At 44.3% G+C, this 18919-nt stretch overlaps 1 protein-coding gene across 3 annotated transcripts in view; it reads left to right on the top strand.

The window, feature by feature from the left end:
• The window catches only part of efcab2 (EF-hand calcium binding domain 2), a 51213-nt gene that overhangs the window by 19569 nt on the left and 12725 nt on the right, over positions 1 to 18919 (top strand). For all 3 annotated transcript variants that reach the window (XM_068044161.1, XM_068044163.1, XM_068044162.1), the window contains exons 3-4: positions 2298 to 2370; positions 12642 to 12721. In XM_068044161.1, coding sequence (XP_067900262.1) covers positions 2298 to 2370; positions 12642 to 12721 — 153 coding nt within the window. The remainder of the gene's footprint in view (positions 1 to 2297; positions 2371 to 12641; positions 12722 to 18919) is intronic.

Below are 18919 nucleotides of genomic sequence, written 5' to 3'. Positions count from 1 at the left end.
AATTTTTAACAGTTTTATTTTCAAATTCAGTACAGATTCCCTACCAGCCAATCAGGTCACAGCTTTCCTGTGACGTCTATTTCTCAGGTTGTTTTTCCCCACCCGAGGTAACTTACCGGTCTGGAACTCCGCCCTCCGAATCTGCTCCGAGAATCCCCGAGGTAAGTTTTTTATACTTACCGCTCTGGAACTCCGCCTTCCGAGTCTGCTGGTGGAATCTCTGCAAAGGATAGCCCTTATCTCCAAGAAGCCACACCACCATCTGAGCCAGTTCAGTGAACAGCGGTGGCAGCCGGGACTGGCACAAAACCGAGGTGTCATGGCAGCTGCCTGAGAAGCGGTCACACATTCTCTGCAAGCAGCCGCAGTGTTCACATACCAGCTTCACCTTGATTGAGAGGGCTCCTTTAATGGTGATGTCTGCAGGTGGTAGCCTGGCAGTAGGCCTGATGGCCACATGAGTGCAGTCTATGAACATTATAACCCATGGTTCTCTGGCAATGGTGCCCGAACCACTGACCCTCTGGGCCTGGCTGTGAGAGTCCGTCCTGAAGCAGATATCCTCACTGGCCCTCCCGTGCAGGGCAGTGGTGACCTCCCTGATGCAGCAGTGCACTGCTGACTGTGTGACCCCACAAAGGTCTCTGGTGCACTCCTAAAAGGCTGCAGAGGCATTAGGCTTGAGAATCGCTGCCACTATGAGGAACAAAGACATGGGATGTCCACCGAAGCCCATGGGCTGCAGGTCATCCTTGAGCACGGCACAGAGATGTGTCACCACCCTCTCTACATGCGCAATCTCCTCTGACACTGGTGCTCTGACTTCTGATGGCATGTCATGTGGGGCCTGTAGATGCACGGCAACCGTAATGGCAGGCTCCCCTTGCGGGCTGCTGCTCACGACCGGGAGCCTCTACGTGGATCAGTCCTGCCTGTTGGTATTGCCTCTGGCGCATACGGATCCGCACGTGCAGAGGATCACACAATGTAGGCTGAGCCATACCTATTTTCATGTGATAAATAAAGTTGAACCCTGCACGTATTCCAAGGTTCCTAAGAGGGCATGGATTGGCGTTGACAGGTATCTCAGCTGCTTTCCTGGATCAACTATGTGGCGTGCCACGGCATTGCCCATCTTGGCCAACACTCAGAGTGGCACAGCATGACCACATCAAGATCCTATCAGCTGAATTGATTGCCCCCACCATCCATAAAACCTTAATGCTCCTGCCCTTTCTGGCACCCTCCCCACACACAGGGTGCCTAGTGTGCCATTGCTCCCTCAAAAACACAGAGCGTACACTGTTAACAGAGGGATGGTATACGGTACCTCCCTTCATGCCAGCACAGTTTTCCATCCAGTAATCCCAGACCCCCTTCCTTTCAGAATGCAGAGTGAGACCCCTGCAAATCCCTCCTCCCTCCTCCCTTCCAGAATGCAGAGTGAGACCCCTGCATATCCCCCCTCCTCCATTTAAGAATACAAAGTGAGACCCCTGTGTATTCCCCCCTCCATTTAAGAATGCAGAGTTAGACCCCTGTGTATCCCCCCTCCCTTCCAGAATGCAGAGTTAGACCCCTGTGTATCCCCCTCCCCTCCTCCCTTCTGTAATGCAGAGTGAGGACCTGCCGGCTTTTCAGATTGTGAATGGGACGGCACGTGATGGCTGGAAAGGAGTACAGGGGCTGAATTTTATTGGCCCCTTGACGCCGTGGGTCGCAGCGCGGGGGCCGGTAAAATGCTGCAGGGAGAGGCCCGCCGCCGCCGGTAAAATGCATATATAAGGAAAAGAAGACAGGGAGGGGCGGCTTTTTGTTATCCAGGGAGAAAGAAAGATCGACAGAAAGAGCAGCATAGGAGGAATTATAAAAAAGAGTTTGAGATAAATAGAGAGGTATAGACATAACAATGACAAAGTATATGATAGCCATAGCGAGAGAATGAGATAAAGCGTGGACAGGTGGCCGGAAAGAACAAGAGAGTGGAGCACGGGTAGAAACACATTTTTCATCTTTGTCTGTAAGCAACACCATAGGAAATCAGCTAGTTAGTTTGAAAAGATAACCAGTTCCTATTTCTAGGCTTCCACTTAACCTTTAGGTCCAGGTGATTTACAAAATGCTTGACCATAACTATTGTGGCTTTTGATTTAAATTTTGACTCCTCATTTAAAATACTGCTAATTGAATGTTATTTCTATGTTAAAAGCATTATATAAATGTGATTGTATGTCATATGCATTTGATGAAATCCATCTGTAACTTGTATAGCTAATCTGTTTATCTTTTGCACACAGGGAAATTGGCACAATTATTAGATCTCTGGGCTGTTGCCCAAGTGAAGGAGAACTTCATGAATTGTTAGCAGAGGTATGCTAAGTTTAACTAGTACTATTTCCAATACATATAAAATTGTCATGTATAGGTTTGAGAAGACAAAGGCACCTCAAAGCTGATTTACCTGCTGTTTCTGCCCTATGCGCATCTGTTCATAAAGCATAATGTCATGGAATAAAGGAGTTAGGGCAACGCTGAGACTTTGCCCCTTTGGACCTGACCTGTGTTTCAGGATAGGAAGCTAATGATAATGGCATAGAAATAGATGCCTTCCATGTCCAGACCTTACCCTGGGCAGCACAACACTTATTATTGACGTACTTTTAAATTGGGCTGCTAGGAACCATGTAGTATACAAGAGTAAGTATAAAAGGTAAGAGTCATACAGCACTGAAACAGGCCCTTCAGCCCACCGAGTCTGTGCTGACCAACAACCACTCACTTATACTAATCCTACATTAATCCCATATTCCCACCATTCTCCTACCACCTACCTACACTAGGGGCAATTTACAATGGCCAATGTATCTATAAACTTGCAAGTCTTTGGCTGTGGGAGGAAACCAGAGCACCCAACAGAAACCCACACAGTCACAGGGAGAACTTGCAAACTCCACACAGGCAGTACCTGGAACCGAACCTCATTGGAGCTGCGAGGCTGCAGTGCTAACCACTGCACCGCCCGAGAGGAAGAAGATTGGTTCAATACTTTTTAGGCCATTTCTAGTCCTTTTCTTTAAAAAAAAAAACAATATTTAGCACCTTTTTTTCTGCTGGCAGTTAGATTTACATGAACCTTCATGCCATTTGATTTCAATTTTTTAATTCTTACGCTCCACACCAAGACTTGGTATCCTTCACCTACCAAGTTGCCTCAGTTCCTTCTTTTCCCGCCTACTGTCTGACTTAGCTGTGAGTTACACTCATAACTAAATAAAGGTAAAAGATCGTGAAGTTTGACTTCATGCATTTATTTCTGAATTCTCGACAGCTGAGATAAATAACCCAGACTGCACAGTTATAAAGCACTTCTCTTGGCTTCCCAGCCTTTGGAACCACACTGGCCTGTCCCAGTCTGCACGAGTCTTGCACTTAGCATTTCCTGAAATAAAAGTGATTCTACTTGGTATTACCTAATCTTTCTTACATTTATCCTATCAGTATTCCTATTGGCATCAGGTGGCAGGACTATATCTCCAACACAGAAGTCCTTGAAGCGGCCAACACCCCCAGCTTATACACACTACTGAGTCAGCGGCGCTTGAGATGGCTTGGCCATGTGAGCCGCATGGAAGATGGCAGGATCCCCAAAGACACATTGTACAGCGAGCTCGCCACTGGTATCAGACTCACCGGCCGTCCATGTCTCCGTTATAAAGACGTCTGCAAACGCGACATGAAATCGTGTGACATTGATCACAAGTCGTGGGAGTCAGTTGCCAGCATTCGCCAGAGCTGGCGGGCAGCCATAAAGACAGGGCTAAATTGTGGCGAGTCGAAGAGACTTAGTAGTTGGCAGGAAAAAAGACAGAGGCGCAAGGGGAGAGCCAACTGTGCAACAGCCCCAACAAACAAATTTCTCTGCAGCACCTGTGGAAGAGCCTGTCACTCCAGAATTGGCCTTTATAGCCACTCCAGGCGCTGCTTCACAAACCACTGACCACCTCCAGGCGCGTATCCATTGTCTCTCGAGATAAGGAGGCCCAAAAGAAGAAAGAATATATATATATTGTAAATCTGAGTAGAACAATGATGACCCGGATTTCATGGTCAGTGATGAAGGAACAGTGCTCGCTGTTCACTACATTGACAGCTGCCCGCAGACTTGTTTCGGGCTTTTGGGCGTAGACTTGCTGTCATCGGGCTTCTGATCTAGCATGGTGCCCTCTACAGGGGAGCTGTGGAATATATGAGCGGGGCAAGTAACAATGTTATTCTTCAACCAATCAAATTGAAGAATGCTCACTGAGACATGCAGGGCAGAACTTTCAATTCCCGTTGGAGACAGGACCGGAGGCAGGAAGGCCCGAAAATTGGCTTTGGAAAACAGCATGCCGGATTGCCTGCATGTTCCTGCCTTCTGGCCATTTTCATTCTGGGGTGATGGCATCTACCGGCCCGCAAACGTGGGTAGCCTATTGGGAAAATTAAATAACCTATTCAAACCACTCAGCAGAAGTTGACTGGAGTTTTCCAGTTGGCTTGTGGGCTCTCCAATGAGGTCGAAACGTGGCCAGAGGATGGAGGAGTGGCAGACTCAGGGGTTGGGCGGGGGGGAGGGAGTGGGGCCAGTGCTCCATCCCGCTTGGGACCCATCCCCAGACTCAACATGGCCGTCGGGCCACAGCTGCAGTTGCTTGCCGTTCAGTGGAGGGGTTGCCCCTCCACAATGGCGGCATGGCAGCTGCGGCCTTTTGTAATTGAAACTTTTTACCTTCTCTTCAGAGGGCGCCTCCATTGTGAGGTGCTCTCTCGCTCTCGTGTGCATTGGCAGCTCCCGCCTCAGATGGTGGGGCTGCCAATGTGTCATTGCTGGATAGCCTCTTCCAGCCTTGGGAAGCTACTGCTGTCCTTAGTTAGATGACCACTAATTGGTCCTCCCTACAGAAATCGCATCGGGCGTCTGACGACGACGCAACATGGGGTCAAAATCCAGAAATTTAACCGATATTGGAGTTCCAACTCCAGAACAAAAATTCTGCCTGCAGCATCTGAACCAGGAAGTATAAATTAGATTTGAATTATGTACAGCAAGCAAAATAAAAAGCAGGAAAAATGGGTATTAAGATAGAGGGGTATAAAAAAGACAGAAGTAAAAAAAAAAATTTCCAACAATGATTAAATTCTAAAGAAATGAGACTCCACACTTGTAAAATTACATTTTCAGTGCCAAAGACATTGTTTGACATTAATTATGACTTATCACACCATTAAAAATTCACTGACATCTGTATGCACCAGCCCTAACCTCTTCTGTCGTGTTTAGTGGGTGGTTAAGTACAGCAACTTCATGTCCTTTTCCGCGACCGGTGGGCACCGCAGGGACTGGAGTGCATTGTTGACGCTGAGAATGGCATTTTAATTTGAGTTTTTTGTTTATTTATCTGTTTTTAATAAAGTTATTTTTAAAAATATGTATATAAAAGGGGCCTGGGGTATAAAGGCTACCTTGGAAAAAAAAATGTGGTTAGATACAGAGTTGGAAAAAAAAGCGGGTTAGATACAGAGTAAAGCTCCAACTATAAAAAAAAATGGGGTTAGATAAAGTAAAGCTCCATCTACACTGTCCCATCAAATGCTCCCACGTTAGTTACTTCAGGACACATGTAGTTAGCAAGGTTGGAAAGCAAACTGCTGCAGTTTGATACAAAAAATTCAAACAAATACACAGTTTAACCCAGAAGGTCAGAATGTCTGAGGTCCTAACTGCGGGAATCTGCATGTCTGTTGTTATCTATCTGAAAGAGAGACGAGATTTGCTGAATTTCAATATTTAAAGGAAAAGAAAAAGAAAAAAAAAACTTCATGTTCTTACATGGATTTCAATGCCAAGTCTATCAGCAAAGTACTGGTGTAACACAGCCTGTGGAGGAGCAGGGTACCGTGGACAGCAACGTCTGGATTTCTGTGTTTAACTGCGGACGTGCAGACTCCTGATGTTGCCGTCTGACTTACTCCATAATAACAGTAAGCATTGTTAGGCTCATCGTTATTCTCAATGCAACATACGGGCCAATATAATAAATACAGAAACCTCCAACCCAACTGGCTGTGCTATGGCCGGTTATAGCTTCCTTACTCCCAGTCCAGTTTAAGATTAGCTAACAGGGAGTTACATGGTCTGTATAGCTCAGCTACTCACTGGATTAACTTGTTGAGCCACCAGAATATCATATTGGGGTTTTCTAAAAATTCGAATTGGGGTTTGTATTTTCTAATACTGCTGCCTTAATGCCCCAAAATGTTGTGGGTCCTCTTGCCCATTGGATCATCTCTTCCAAATCACATCAGGACAGATATGTAAACTTGGGATTCTACCCACTTAGGACCAAAATGGATTTTGCTCTTTCCCTTAAACTCATGGAACACTACCACTTTAGGTGTCCCCATCGAGGAACTGTTCCAGTGATATTGGTATTGGGTAGGTACATAACTTCTATGGGAATAGCTTTCAAGAGTGAGAAAGGGCACACTCTGGCAGAGATATTTTTAACTTTCAGTTTGGTCGTAAGTGCCTGTGCAAAGTTTATCAATGTCCTTTTATTACCTAACCACATGCTTTTATAGAGGGGGAGGGAAATCTATTGTAACAGGTATTTTTTGTAAATCAGGAAGCATTGCACCATAAAATGTTCCACCTGATGTACTACTTTAAGAAATTCTCCCTCCCCAATTTGGGCTTTTGTGAAGATAGCTAAATTCTGTTCAATTTTTTACAAAACAAAACGTTTACAATTGACTTAGATGGACCAGCAATAGAGAGATGTCAGTGAGGCACCCATCGAATATTGTAATTCAAGTCTGTCATTACAATAATCTCATACAATGTGCAACATAATGCAATGCCTGTTTTATACATGTAAGTATTTACTCTGTATACTCTGTCCACCATCTACAAGGCACAAGTCAAGAGTGTGATGGAATACTCTCCATTTGCCTGGATGGGTGCAGCTCCGACAACACTCAAGAAGCTCGACACCATCCAGGACAAAGCAGCCCATCCATCACTTTAAACATTCACTGCCTCCACCACTGATGTAGATGGTACACACTGCTACCACTGTGCAAGATGCACTGCAGCAACTCACCAAAGCTCCTTAGACAGCACCTTCCAAACCTGCAACCTCTACCACTTAGAAGGACAAGGGCAGCAGATGCATGGGAACACCACCACCTGCAAGTTACCCTCCAAGCCACACACCATCCTTACTTGGAACTATATCACAGTTCCTTCACTGTTACTGGGTCAAGATCCCGAAACTCCGTTCCTAACAGCACTGTGGGTGTACCTACAACCCAAGGACTGCAATGGTTCAAGAAGGCAGCTCATCACCTTCTCAAAGATAATTAGGGATAGGCAATAAATGCTAGCCTAGCCAGCGAATCCCACATCCCCCAAACGAATAAAAAAAATTAGGAAATATATACATCATATACTATTCTATAATGGATTGAAATTCCCTGTTTAATGAATAATGGAAGAATGCAAAAATCGATATTCTCCAATTTTTCATTGAAGAGCAAATTTATCCCTGAAATGTGCAAACACCAGCACAAGAAGAAAAGTTCTTTAGGTTGGTTGTTTAAGCTGTCTATGAGATTGTTGATTCATAAAATAAAAGGGCTGCTTCTGCACAATCTAAATAGCTTGCTTTGCAAATATGAAATAATACTTTATCAAGACTAGGCATTACAATATGTCATGCAGGCCCCCACCTGCCAAGAATGAGGCACACATTATTTCGCCACATGAACATTAAAACTTAGAATTGCTGCTGGGAGGAAAAGAGGGCCTATCACAAGGAATTGCCAGGCTCCTCGCCGGAAAGACCTTTTTTGCATACTGACAGACAGTGTTGGAACAAAGGACGCAGTCCCTGCTTCTCCAATACACAGCCTGGTCAGGCCCGTTTAGTCACATGACTAAATGTGGAAATGTAAATATGGCTTCTGTGGACGTGAAAGAGACTCCAGGATGGTATGTTGCCTCCCTGGTGCCAGGGTCAAGGATGTCTCTGAACGGACAGGGGGCATTCTGAAGGGGGAGGGTGAACAGCCAGAGAATTAGAATTAGAATTAGAACATTACAGCGCAGTACAGGCGCTTCGGCCCTCAATGTTGCGCCGACCTGTGAAACCATCTGACCTACACTATTCCATTTTCATCCATATGTCTATCCAATGACCACTTAAATGCCCTTAAAGTTGGCGAGTCGACTACTGTTGCAGGCAGGGCTTTCCACGCCCCTACTACTACAAGAGGTTGTGGTACACATTGGTACCAACGACATAGGCAGGAAGAGTGATGAGGTCCTGCAGGGGGAGTTTAGGGAGTTAGGTAGAAAGTTAAAAAAACAGGACTTCTAGGGTTGTGATCTCTGGATTACTCCCTGTGCCACGTGCCAGTGAGGCTAGAAATAGGAAGATAGTGCAGCTAAACACGTGGCTGAACAGCTGGTGTAGAAGGGAGGGTTTCAGATATCTGGACCATTGGGATTTCTTCATGGACAGATGGGACCTGTACAAGAAGGACGTGTTGCATCTAAACTGGAGGGGCACTAATATCCTGGCTGCCAGGTTTGCTAGCGTCACTCGGGAGGGTTTAAACTAGTGTGGCAGGGGGGTGGGAACCAGAGAAGTAGGACAGCTAGTGAAATAAATGAAGGGGAACTAGTAAATAAGGCCAGTAGGACTAAGAGGAAGAGCAGGCAGGGAGATGTTGCGGAGAACAGCGGGACTGGTGGTCTGAAATGCATTTGTTTCAATGCAAGAAGTATAACAGGTAAGGCAGATGAACTTAGAGCTTGGATTAGTACTTGGAACTATGATGTTGTTGCTATTACAGAGACTTGGTTGAGGGAAGGGCAGGATTGGCAGCTAAATGTTCCAGGATTTAGAAGCTTCAGGCGGGATAGAGGGGAATGTAAAAGGGGTGGGGGAGTTGCATTACTGGTTAAGGAGAATATCACAGCTGTACTGCGGGAGGACATCTCAGAGGGGTCATGCAACGAGGCAATATGGGTGGAGCTCAGGAATAGGAAGGGTGCAGTCACGATGTTGGGGGTTTACTACAGGCCTCCCAACAGCCAGCGGGAGGTAGAGGAGCAGATATGTAGACAGATTTTGGAAAGATGTAAAGGTAACAGGGTTGTGGTGGTGGGTGATTTTAACTTCCCCTATATTGACTGGGATCACTTAGTGCTAGGGGCTTGGATGGGGCAGAATTTGTAAGGAGCATCCAGGAGGGCTTCTTGAAACAATACGTAGATAGGCCAATTAGGGATGGGGCCGTACTGGACCTGGTATTGGGGAATGAGCCCGGCCAGGTGGTCGAAGTTTCAGAAGGGGAGCATTTCGGGAACAGTGACCATAATTCCATAAGTTTTAAGGTACTTGTGGATAAGGATAAGAGTAGTCCTCGGGTGAAGGTGCTAAATTGGGGAAAGGCTAATTATAACAATATTAGGTAGGTACTGAAGAATTTAGATTGGGGACGGCTGTTTGAGGGGAAATCAACACCTGACTTGTGGGAGTCTTTCAAATGTCAGTTGATTAGCATCCAGGACCAGCATGTTCCTGTGAGGAAGAAGGATAAGCTTGGCAAGTTTCGGGAACCTTGGATAACGCGGGATATTGTGAGCCTCATCAAAAAGAAAAAGGAAGCATTTGTAAGGGCTGGAAGGCTAGGAACAGACGAATCCCTTGAGGAATATAAAGACAGTAGGAAGGAACTTAAGCAAGGAATCAGGAGGGCTAAAAGGGATTATGAGAAGTCATTGGCAAACAGGATTAAGGAAAATGCCAAGGCTTTTTATACATATATAAAAAGCAAGAGGGTAACCAGGGAAAGGGTTGGCCCACTCAAGGACAGAGAAGGGAATCTATGTGTGGAGCCAGAGGAAATGAGCGAGGTACTAAATGAGTACTTTGCATCAGTATTCACCAAGGAGAAGGACTTGGTGGATGATGAGCATAGGGAAGGGAGTGTAGATAGTCTGTCATCTCATTATCAAAAAGGAGGAGGTGTTGGGTGTCTTGCAAAGCATTAAGGTAGATAAGTCCCCAGGACCTGATGGGATCTACCCTAGAATACTGAGGTAGGCAAGGGAAGAAATTGCTGGGGCCTTGACAGAAATCTTTGCATCCTCATTGGCTACAGGTGAGGTCCCAGAGGACTGGAGAATAGCCAATGTGCCTTTATTTAAGAAGGGTAGCAAGGATAATCCAGGAAATTATAGGCCGGTGAGCTTTACGTCAGTGGTAGGGAAACTATTAGAGAGGATTCTTCAGGACAGGATTTACTCCCATTTGGAAACAAATGGACTTATTAGTGAGAGGCAGCATGGTTTTGTGAAGGGGAGGTCGTGTCTCACTAATTTGATTGAGTTTTTTGAGGAAGTGACAAAGATGATTGATGAAGGAAGGGTAGTGGATGTTATCTATATGGACTTCAGTAAAGCCTTTGACAAGGTCCATCATGGCAGACTGATACAAAAGGTGAAGTCACATGGGATCAGAGGGGAGCTGGCAAGATGGATACAGAACTGGCTCGGTCATAGAAGACAGAGGGTAGCAGTGGAATGGTGCTTTTCTGAATGGAGGGATGTGACTAGTGGTGTTCCGCAGGGATCAGTGCTGGGACCTTTGCTGTTTGTAGTATATATAAATGATTTGGAGAAAAATGTAGCTGGTCTGATTAGTAAGTTTGCGGACGACACAAAGGTTGGTGGAGTTGCGGATAATGATGAGGATTGTCAGAGGATAAAGCAGGATATGGATCGGTTGGAGACTTGGGAGGAGAAATGGCAGATGGAGTTTAATCCGGACAAATGTGAGGTAATGCATTTTGGAAGGTCTAATGCAGGTGGGAAGTATACAGTAAATAGCAGAACCCTTAGGAGTATTGACAGGCAGAGAGATCTGGGCGTACAGGTCCACAGGTCACTGAAAGTGGCAACGCAGGTGGATAAGGTAGTCAAGAAGGCATACGGCATGCTTGCCTTCATCGGTCGGGGCATAGAGTATAAAAATAGGCAAGTCCTGCTGCAGCTGTACAGAACTTTAGTTCGGCCACACTTAGAATATTGCGTGCAATTCTGGTCGCCACACTACCAGAAGGACGTGGAGGCTTTGGAGAGGGTACAGAAGAGGTTTACCAGGATGTTGCCTGGTCTGGAGGGCATTAGCTATGAGGAGAGGTTGGATAAACTCGGATTGTTTTCACTGGAACGACGGAGGTGGAGGGGGGACATGATAGAGGTTTACAAAATTATAAGCGGCATGGACAGAGTGGATAGTCAGAAGCTTTTTCCCAGGGTGAAAGAGTCAGTTACTAGGGGACATAGGTTTAAGGTGAGAGGGGCAAAGTTTAGAGGGGATGTGCGAGGCAAGTTCTTTACACAGAGGGTGGTGAGTGCCTGGAACTTGTTGCCGGGGGAGGTGGTGGAAGCAGGTACCATGGAGACGTTTAAGAGGCATCTTGACAAATACATGAATAGGTTGGGAGTAGAGGGATGCGGACCCCGGAAGTGCAGAAGGTTTTAGTTTAGGCAGGCATCAAGATCAGCGCAGGCTTGGAGGGCCGAATGGCCTGTTCCTGTGCTGTACTGTTCTTTGTTCTTTGTTCTTTGACTAACTGGCTGTTTGAATTTGAACTTGCCACAAAGTTTTTGAACTCTTTTCTCCTGGACTAGAACAGCTCTCTCCTGTCTGCTCCCATCTCTATCTCATGGAATTGAAGACCCATTGAAGACACATGAACCCCAGGAGAGAAAAGTCTCCTGCAGTGAACGGTTTAAGAAGAATACTGGGCCCCAACGAAAAGCAAGACTACCTATAATCAAGGACTACAGCGAGCTCGAAGCACAGTAAAAATCCCTCTTCAGAGATTGCCTCAAACCTTTTTACTTATTTTTCTCCTGCTCTTTTCTGTCTCTATTTGCATGTGTGTATTGCGTATGCGTGCTACCGTGGGGCATGGCGTGGCGATAACCGAAATGGAGTTTTAAATTTTAATAAATTTCACTTTTCTTCTTTAAACCTGAGAAAACCTGGTTGTGCTCATTTCTTTGCTTTATAATTGGAAAGTGGTGAACAGCGATTCACCAAGGGACGGTTCAAAACACAGTGTGTTTAAAATTAAATCTTGTTACAATAAGACCAGGTGAAGACAGTAAAAGACCCCTGGACACCTTTCTTCCTGGTCATAGCAGATATAATAACAGAAGATGCTATCAGCTACGGAAACAGTGTAAAATCCTTTATTTTAGAATTTTGGTAGCCAACTGTCACAACATTTTTTGTTCATTTAGTATCAATTAAAATGGCATTTATTTAGGAATGTTATGTTTTAACAATTTGGATTATTTTGACAAATAGCAAATATACTGTAGGATATTTTGAAAAGAATGATGTTCACCCCTAAACTGTTCAATTTTGATTCATAACTCAAGTTTCAATATTGCCAGAAAAAGCTATATTGTAATTGTAACTCACTAGTTTCTAGAGGCAAACTGATGAAAATTAGATATTGGCATACCCTGAGTTGTTGTTCCTATAATTCTGTTTTACAATTTCTGTTTAAAGGTGGAAGAAGAAGAACCCACAGGGTATATACAGTTTGATAAGTTCCTTCCTATGATGACTAGAGTGTTATTAGAAAGGAAGTAAGTTCCAGATAAATTTTTTTATTCTTTCAATGCTGATTTAAAGACTGATCTATTAAAATACCATTATAACTAATTTATGAAGTATAAAATTGACTCTGATGATCAAAGATTTCCCATTGTTCCAAAATCACTTGCTAACAGCCAAATACATTCTGTACCACATTTTGTGTAAAGAGATATTATAGGACTATGTACCAAGTACTATTTTATATCATTCTTTTATCTTCCATATATGGATGGATAAGGTTCAAAGGCGTTAAACTGCCTGGGCGTCAAAATATTATTTGAAAATCTCACACATATTGATGATGTATTTTACTTGAAGGTGCCTGTGTAGACCTTATCAACAGCTCCCTTAGACCTCTCTTTGTACTAAGAACAGAAAGTGCTGGAAAAATTCAGCAGAGCAGGCAGCATCTATGGAGAGAGAAGCGGAGTTAACGTTTCAGGTCTGTGACCTTTCATCAGAACTCTCTTTGTACAGTTCTGCTGGGCCTACATCCACTCGAGTGCAGGAGCCACCAATATCCTCTGGAAGACCTGGCAGGACTGAGGACCTAACTCAAAGTGTTTTTGCTCCATTTCTTCTTTGCTGTGCCTGGAAACCCAAGTATTGTCCCAACCCAACAAAGTGCAACATGCTGCTTATTAAAGTTATTTGCATCCTTCCAAGTTTAATTTGTACTTATCCGCCCGATCTCTCCCTGCCAATTCTAGTTTCTAGAAATTTATTCTACAATGTCACAGATCTAGTAACCGTTACAAAAATCCTGGGCTACTCATTCTGTAGGCAACCAAAGCATAACCTTTTTAACTAGGTTTTCTTTTTAGTGTGTAGGATCTTGTAGGATTTTGAACTAAAGCAAAATTGAATAGTGAAGCAACAGACAATGTGATGAATAGTGCCACCATGTGCCCAAAATGTTCATCACCATGCCAGAAACTTTTCCAACACAGGCTTCCAAATTCTGCACTCATTATAGTATTTTTACTACAAAGGAATAAAGTTCATGCAACAATTTAATTTCATTGTGAATTATTAATAACTTGTGACTTGTTTCTAGTGTTCTATGGCCATGTTACAATTGAAACAATGATATTCATGATCACAGGGGTGAATTTTACAGACCCCCCCCCCCCCCCCCACCGATGTAGAGGTCGTGGCGGGTTGGGGGGAGGGGCGGAAAATGCTTCTGGCAGAGGCCTGCCACGGGCCTTGACGCAGGGAAGGCCCGGCCTGATATTGCTGGTGGCGGTGAGGCCTCGTGGCAGCCCCCTCGCCACTCAGCAACGGGAGCAAAGGAATTAATGAAACTTACACTCCCGCCGTCTGTCCCGGAGCGATATTGGTGCCAGTGGTCGGCACTCTTGTGCCTTCAGATCCCTGCCGAGGTGGAGCACTGGTGGGGGGGCGGGTGGGGGGGGCGGGCAGGTCAGTTTTATAGTGCAGGTGGGGGAGGAGGAAGCAGCGTCAGACTCTTTTCATTGGGATGGTGGGAAGGGGTAAAGTTTGAATTTTATGAACTTTTGGGGGGAAAGGTCAGGTGCACAAGGTAAGTATTTGGTGGGGGGAGAAGGCAAGGAATTAAATCTATGGTTGTTGGGGGTGGTGGCAGAGGGGAAAGATCAATGAATGTAATTTTCTACAATCCAATATTTAAATGTACCGATAGCGTTTGAAGCCCTTTAAAAATGGCGTCAGTGCCTACGCAAAAGCAGCTGACGACATTGTCGGGGACGGACCACCTGCCCTCTGCACGTCATTGGCGGCGGGGGGGTGGCAGTCCGCCCCAGCTATTTAAATGAGCAACCACATTTAATATCGCGGCGGCTCCACCAAGTGTGGGCCGCTATTGTTTATGCCCGCTGCCGGATGTATAAATTTCAGCCCAGTGTATTTTGTTTGTCCTGTTCGTTTTTTTTTTATAGTCTTGAACTTGAGGCTTTACCTTCTTTTTTAACAGCCTTTTCTTGGAAGCCACCGACCTCTGTGCACCAGTCAACCCCTTTCATTTTTCCAACTGTCTAGGCTCGGCTCCAATGGGAAATATAGAGGGATAGTTGTTAAAGTAGTGCCGATGGGTGTTTAGCTCACTGCAACAGGAGGTCTTAATCCATTAAGATTCAGACATTTCCATCAGCCAACAATGCAGTTCAGCTTATTTATACCTGTGAGCATAGCTAATGATGGAAATACCAGGTGTTTGCTATGGGCTGTACTCTTTTAGAGTGTATAAACTGAAAGAGCAGCTGAACAACCACATATAAGGGGTAGCTTTCACTTATTGCCAATTAATTGACGTCAGCATGCAGTAGAGCTCATAAAGTGACAGAAGCTAGTGAACCCAGTAATTTTAGGTTTTTATAGAGTTGCCTGCTTTGCCAATGATTGAGCAATAGTTCCTGTAAATGGACCTTTATCCCTTACGATCTGGAACCTACATCTCTATACTCTGTTCGTGCAGGCCTCGTGTACCCAAGGCATTAACAATTGGCCCTGTTCGTAATCATCTGCTTATTGGATTTAACTGAGATTCATGCTGTATAACCAAACTCTCACTTCGGCAAGAGGTTTACAGACTAAATTGACTGATAATTAAATACTAATTAATGATTTCCTGTCTTGTTAGTAAATAAAAAATATTTTAAAATTATTGAGTACCTAACCCTATTTAGGTTAATGTGCCTCATGTCTGTGTTGATCACATAATTGTACATATTAAATTAATCAATTATTTCACATCAAATGAATAAAATAATGATTAAATCAAGGAAACAAGCCAGTTTGCACTCTAAATATGATCGAAAACTCATAGCTTTTTCTTAATAGTTTATGATTCCAGAATTTCAAGTTAATTGAATAATGCTGCTGCTTTGTATGGTACATTATCTGTTTCACTGCACCATTTTTATTCTTTTATTCATATCCTCTTCTACTGCATGGTGAATTATATATAATCTTCCGGCCTGCAATACTAGTTCTAGCACTTGGTGTTCCAAATTAGAACTAAAAGAAGATTCCCTGTAAAATTGACCACACAAAGGCATTGTATTGTACTGTTCCCTTAACAGTTATTAGCTCTCCCATATTTTATATCTAATTTTGTGTGGATTGGGAAAGATTAATAAGGCTGTAATTTATTCTTGGGTGGAGTGGGGACAGGGTAGTGGTTTCAGATGGCATCATAAACCAGGACTGTAATACTCGAGTGGTTTATGGGTGTTACCTGAATCCATAGTTACATTTCAGTCATACGCCAATTTCTGTCATCGGTGGATTTTCTTTTTTCAACTATATAGGCTGGTATCTAGTGGAGGTGGTGGGGCTCCCGGAGCTGGGCTGAATGGCGGTGGGTGCCCCACCTTGGCCTTTTCGTACCTCCCCCCGCCCCGGCAAGATCCTCCGTTGTTCTGGAGGCAAAGTTTCTGGCACTGGGATCGCCATGCCTTTAAAATAGGGATCCCGCCTCCAAGAGCTGCTGGCCAATCAGAGAGCTGGCAGCTCAGCTGTATCGGCAGCACCACAGGGCCTTGGACCCAGGCCCAGCACTGAAGACCTGAACCTCAGCTGAGTGAGGCAAGGTCCCGGGGCCAATCCGGAAGGCCCCAGCGAGGGGGAATTGCTGGGGGGGTGGTTGGTGGACGTGAAGTCCAGACGGAGAGGTGTCCATGGAGGTGGGGGTTTGGCCAGAGGAGGTCCTTCGTGGGCCACAGATTTCCTTTGGAGGAGGGATCCCCCCTTCCAAGCCCACAGGGAGTGTGCCTCATTTTACAAGGCACCCTCCCTGCGTGGCGGAGGCAACCCCCTGCCGATGGTTAGATCCCAGTGGCAGCGGGAAGAGGCCCTTAAGTGGCTGTTAATAAGCAGGCCACTTAAGCGTCTCAATTGGCCTCTGGGCAGGAAGGCTATTGGCGGCCTATCCCTCCCCCGGCAAAATCGCTTGGCGACGGGCCCTCCGTCCCCCCCTCGCTGGGGCCTTCCGGATTGGCCCCGGGACCTTGTCTGTGTTCTAGTCTAAACAACAACAACTTGCATTTATATAAAGAAAGACTTGCATTCTTATATAGCGCCTTTCAGGACCTCAGGACATCCCAAAACTCTTTACAGCCAATGAAGTAATTTATGAGTGTAGTCACTGTTGTAATTTAGGAAACATGGCAGCCAATTTATGCACAACAATGTCCCAATGACCAGATAATCTGTTTTCATTAAGTGATGGAGAGATAAATATTTTCCAGGACACCAGGGATAATTCCCCTGTTCTTCTTCAAAATAGCACCTTTTACACTCATCGAAAGCAGACAGGCCTCAGTTTATCATCTCACCTGAAAGATGGCACCTCTGACAGCGCAATATTCACCTCAAGTCTCTGGAGTGGGACTTGAACCCAAAACCTTCTGATAGAGAGGCTAGAGTGTTACCCACTGAGACACAGCTGACCCATATAAAGCCTTTAACATGATAAAAGTCCCAAGGCACTTCACAGGAACATTATCAGACAAAATTGACACCAAGCAAAAGAAGGAGACATTAGGATGTCTTAAAGCAGAGGTGGGGGTGCGGTGGGGGGTGGTCAAAGATGTTTGGGGAGTGAATTCAAGAGCAGAGTTGTAGGGTTGAAGGAGGGGCAAGGCCATGAGGGATTGAGCAGAAGGATGACATTTTTAAAATTGAGGTTTGCTGGTCTGGGACCCAATGTAGATCAGCAAGTACAGGGGAATTAAAGGAGAATCAGATCTTTAATAAGTAACAAGGTAATGTATATGGGGGTTATTAACCACTCCAATTGCCTTAGTATGAAGCATTATAAGCCTGATCACTGGTGGCACCACATTTCGTATATTTCCCAGCCCCATGTGCTGTTACATCCGATAGTGTTCCGTTTCAATTTTTTTGATGGTCAGCCAAGAGTTTGAATTAAAATGGTCTCATACTTTAAAATTAGGCGCTTCATATATCAACCTTTACTGCGTCCATACGAAATAGCTTTGTTCCATACTCTGAGATACTAATGTGTTATTGACTACATATAGGTATCTCCTTGTATTCAAATAAACACTTCCTTCAATAATTATCAGGTTTCCTATATTCTATAACCAATTATGGCTGGATTGGCAGAGATTAATGTGGCTGTGATTTACTCTGGGGATTCAGATGACATCTTAAACCACAACAGTGAAGCTCGAGATGTAGTTTAAAGGTTCAAAGTGGCTAATTTCACGATATTGGTGTTCAGATTACATTTTCACATCTGTGCAGTATCTAGTGCAGTATTTATCATGATCTAATTCTGATGACATTTTCAGCATAAGTTTGAGGATTATGTTTTGACAAACTCATGACTGCCGTTTCGGTCCAGTGGTGAAACATAGCTAAGTGAGAACATAAGAAGAACAAGGGATGAGAAAAACCCATTTGAAAATTGATAGTGCTAAGAATTAGAAGATAGGATGACTGATAGGATATTGTAATTCAGAAAAGATTGAGGATTTTAGTGCACGGAATGGACAGCTCTTACATCCAAAGGATGACCATTGATAGTGTTAGAAATTGCAGTTTGTGTAATTTGTTTTATTACCTCTGGGCTACATTTCCCAGTATATAAAGAAGGTACAGTCAGACAATTCTAGTACCTCTGTAATCAGACATCTGTGTGACTTTAGAGACTTAGAGAACAAAGGAAAACAACTAATTTCAAGATACACCATAACATTTTCCCTTTTGAGAAAATAGAAAATTAACAAATGGAAAACAAAGTGTTCTTTTCTCTGTTGCACTGTCCCTATTAATTTAAAAATTATCCAGATACTTAATGGACTTTTTTTTGCATTTATGAAACCATTGCTTTTAATGATACCATTTAACTCCACTAATTGTGGACAAGGTATTCTTGACTGCAGAGTGAGTTTCAAGTAAACCACAAATATTCTAAAAGTCTAAACTGCTTGTTCTACTTCTGCTGACCGAGATGGAAAAGTCTGCAAAGGACAAAATTAGACATCCACGTAACCTGTCAAAACTGATAACACAGCAGGCCAGTAATCACAACTCATGTTGGAAGATTCAATACCTAGTTACATTCTCAACGCCTTTCTTGGGTTAAAGTGAAAATGAAGTCACAATTATAGCTGAGTCCTGGAACAACAACTTTTAAAAGAAAGAAAGACTTGCATTTACATAGTGCCTTTCATTGT

Source organism: Heterodontus francisci, chromosome 13 (genome assembly GCF_036365525.1).
Source record: "Heterodontus francisci isolate sHetFra1 chromosome 13, sHetFra1.hap1, whole genome shotgun sequence".
In the NCBI taxonomy this organism is placed as follows: Eukaryota; Metazoa; Chordata; class Chondrichthyes; order Heterodontiformes; family Heterodontidae; genus Heterodontus; species Heterodontus francisci.
The sequence above is the reverse complement of the archived record's forward strand: the minus strand, read 5'-3'. Positions and strand labels throughout refer to the sequence as shown.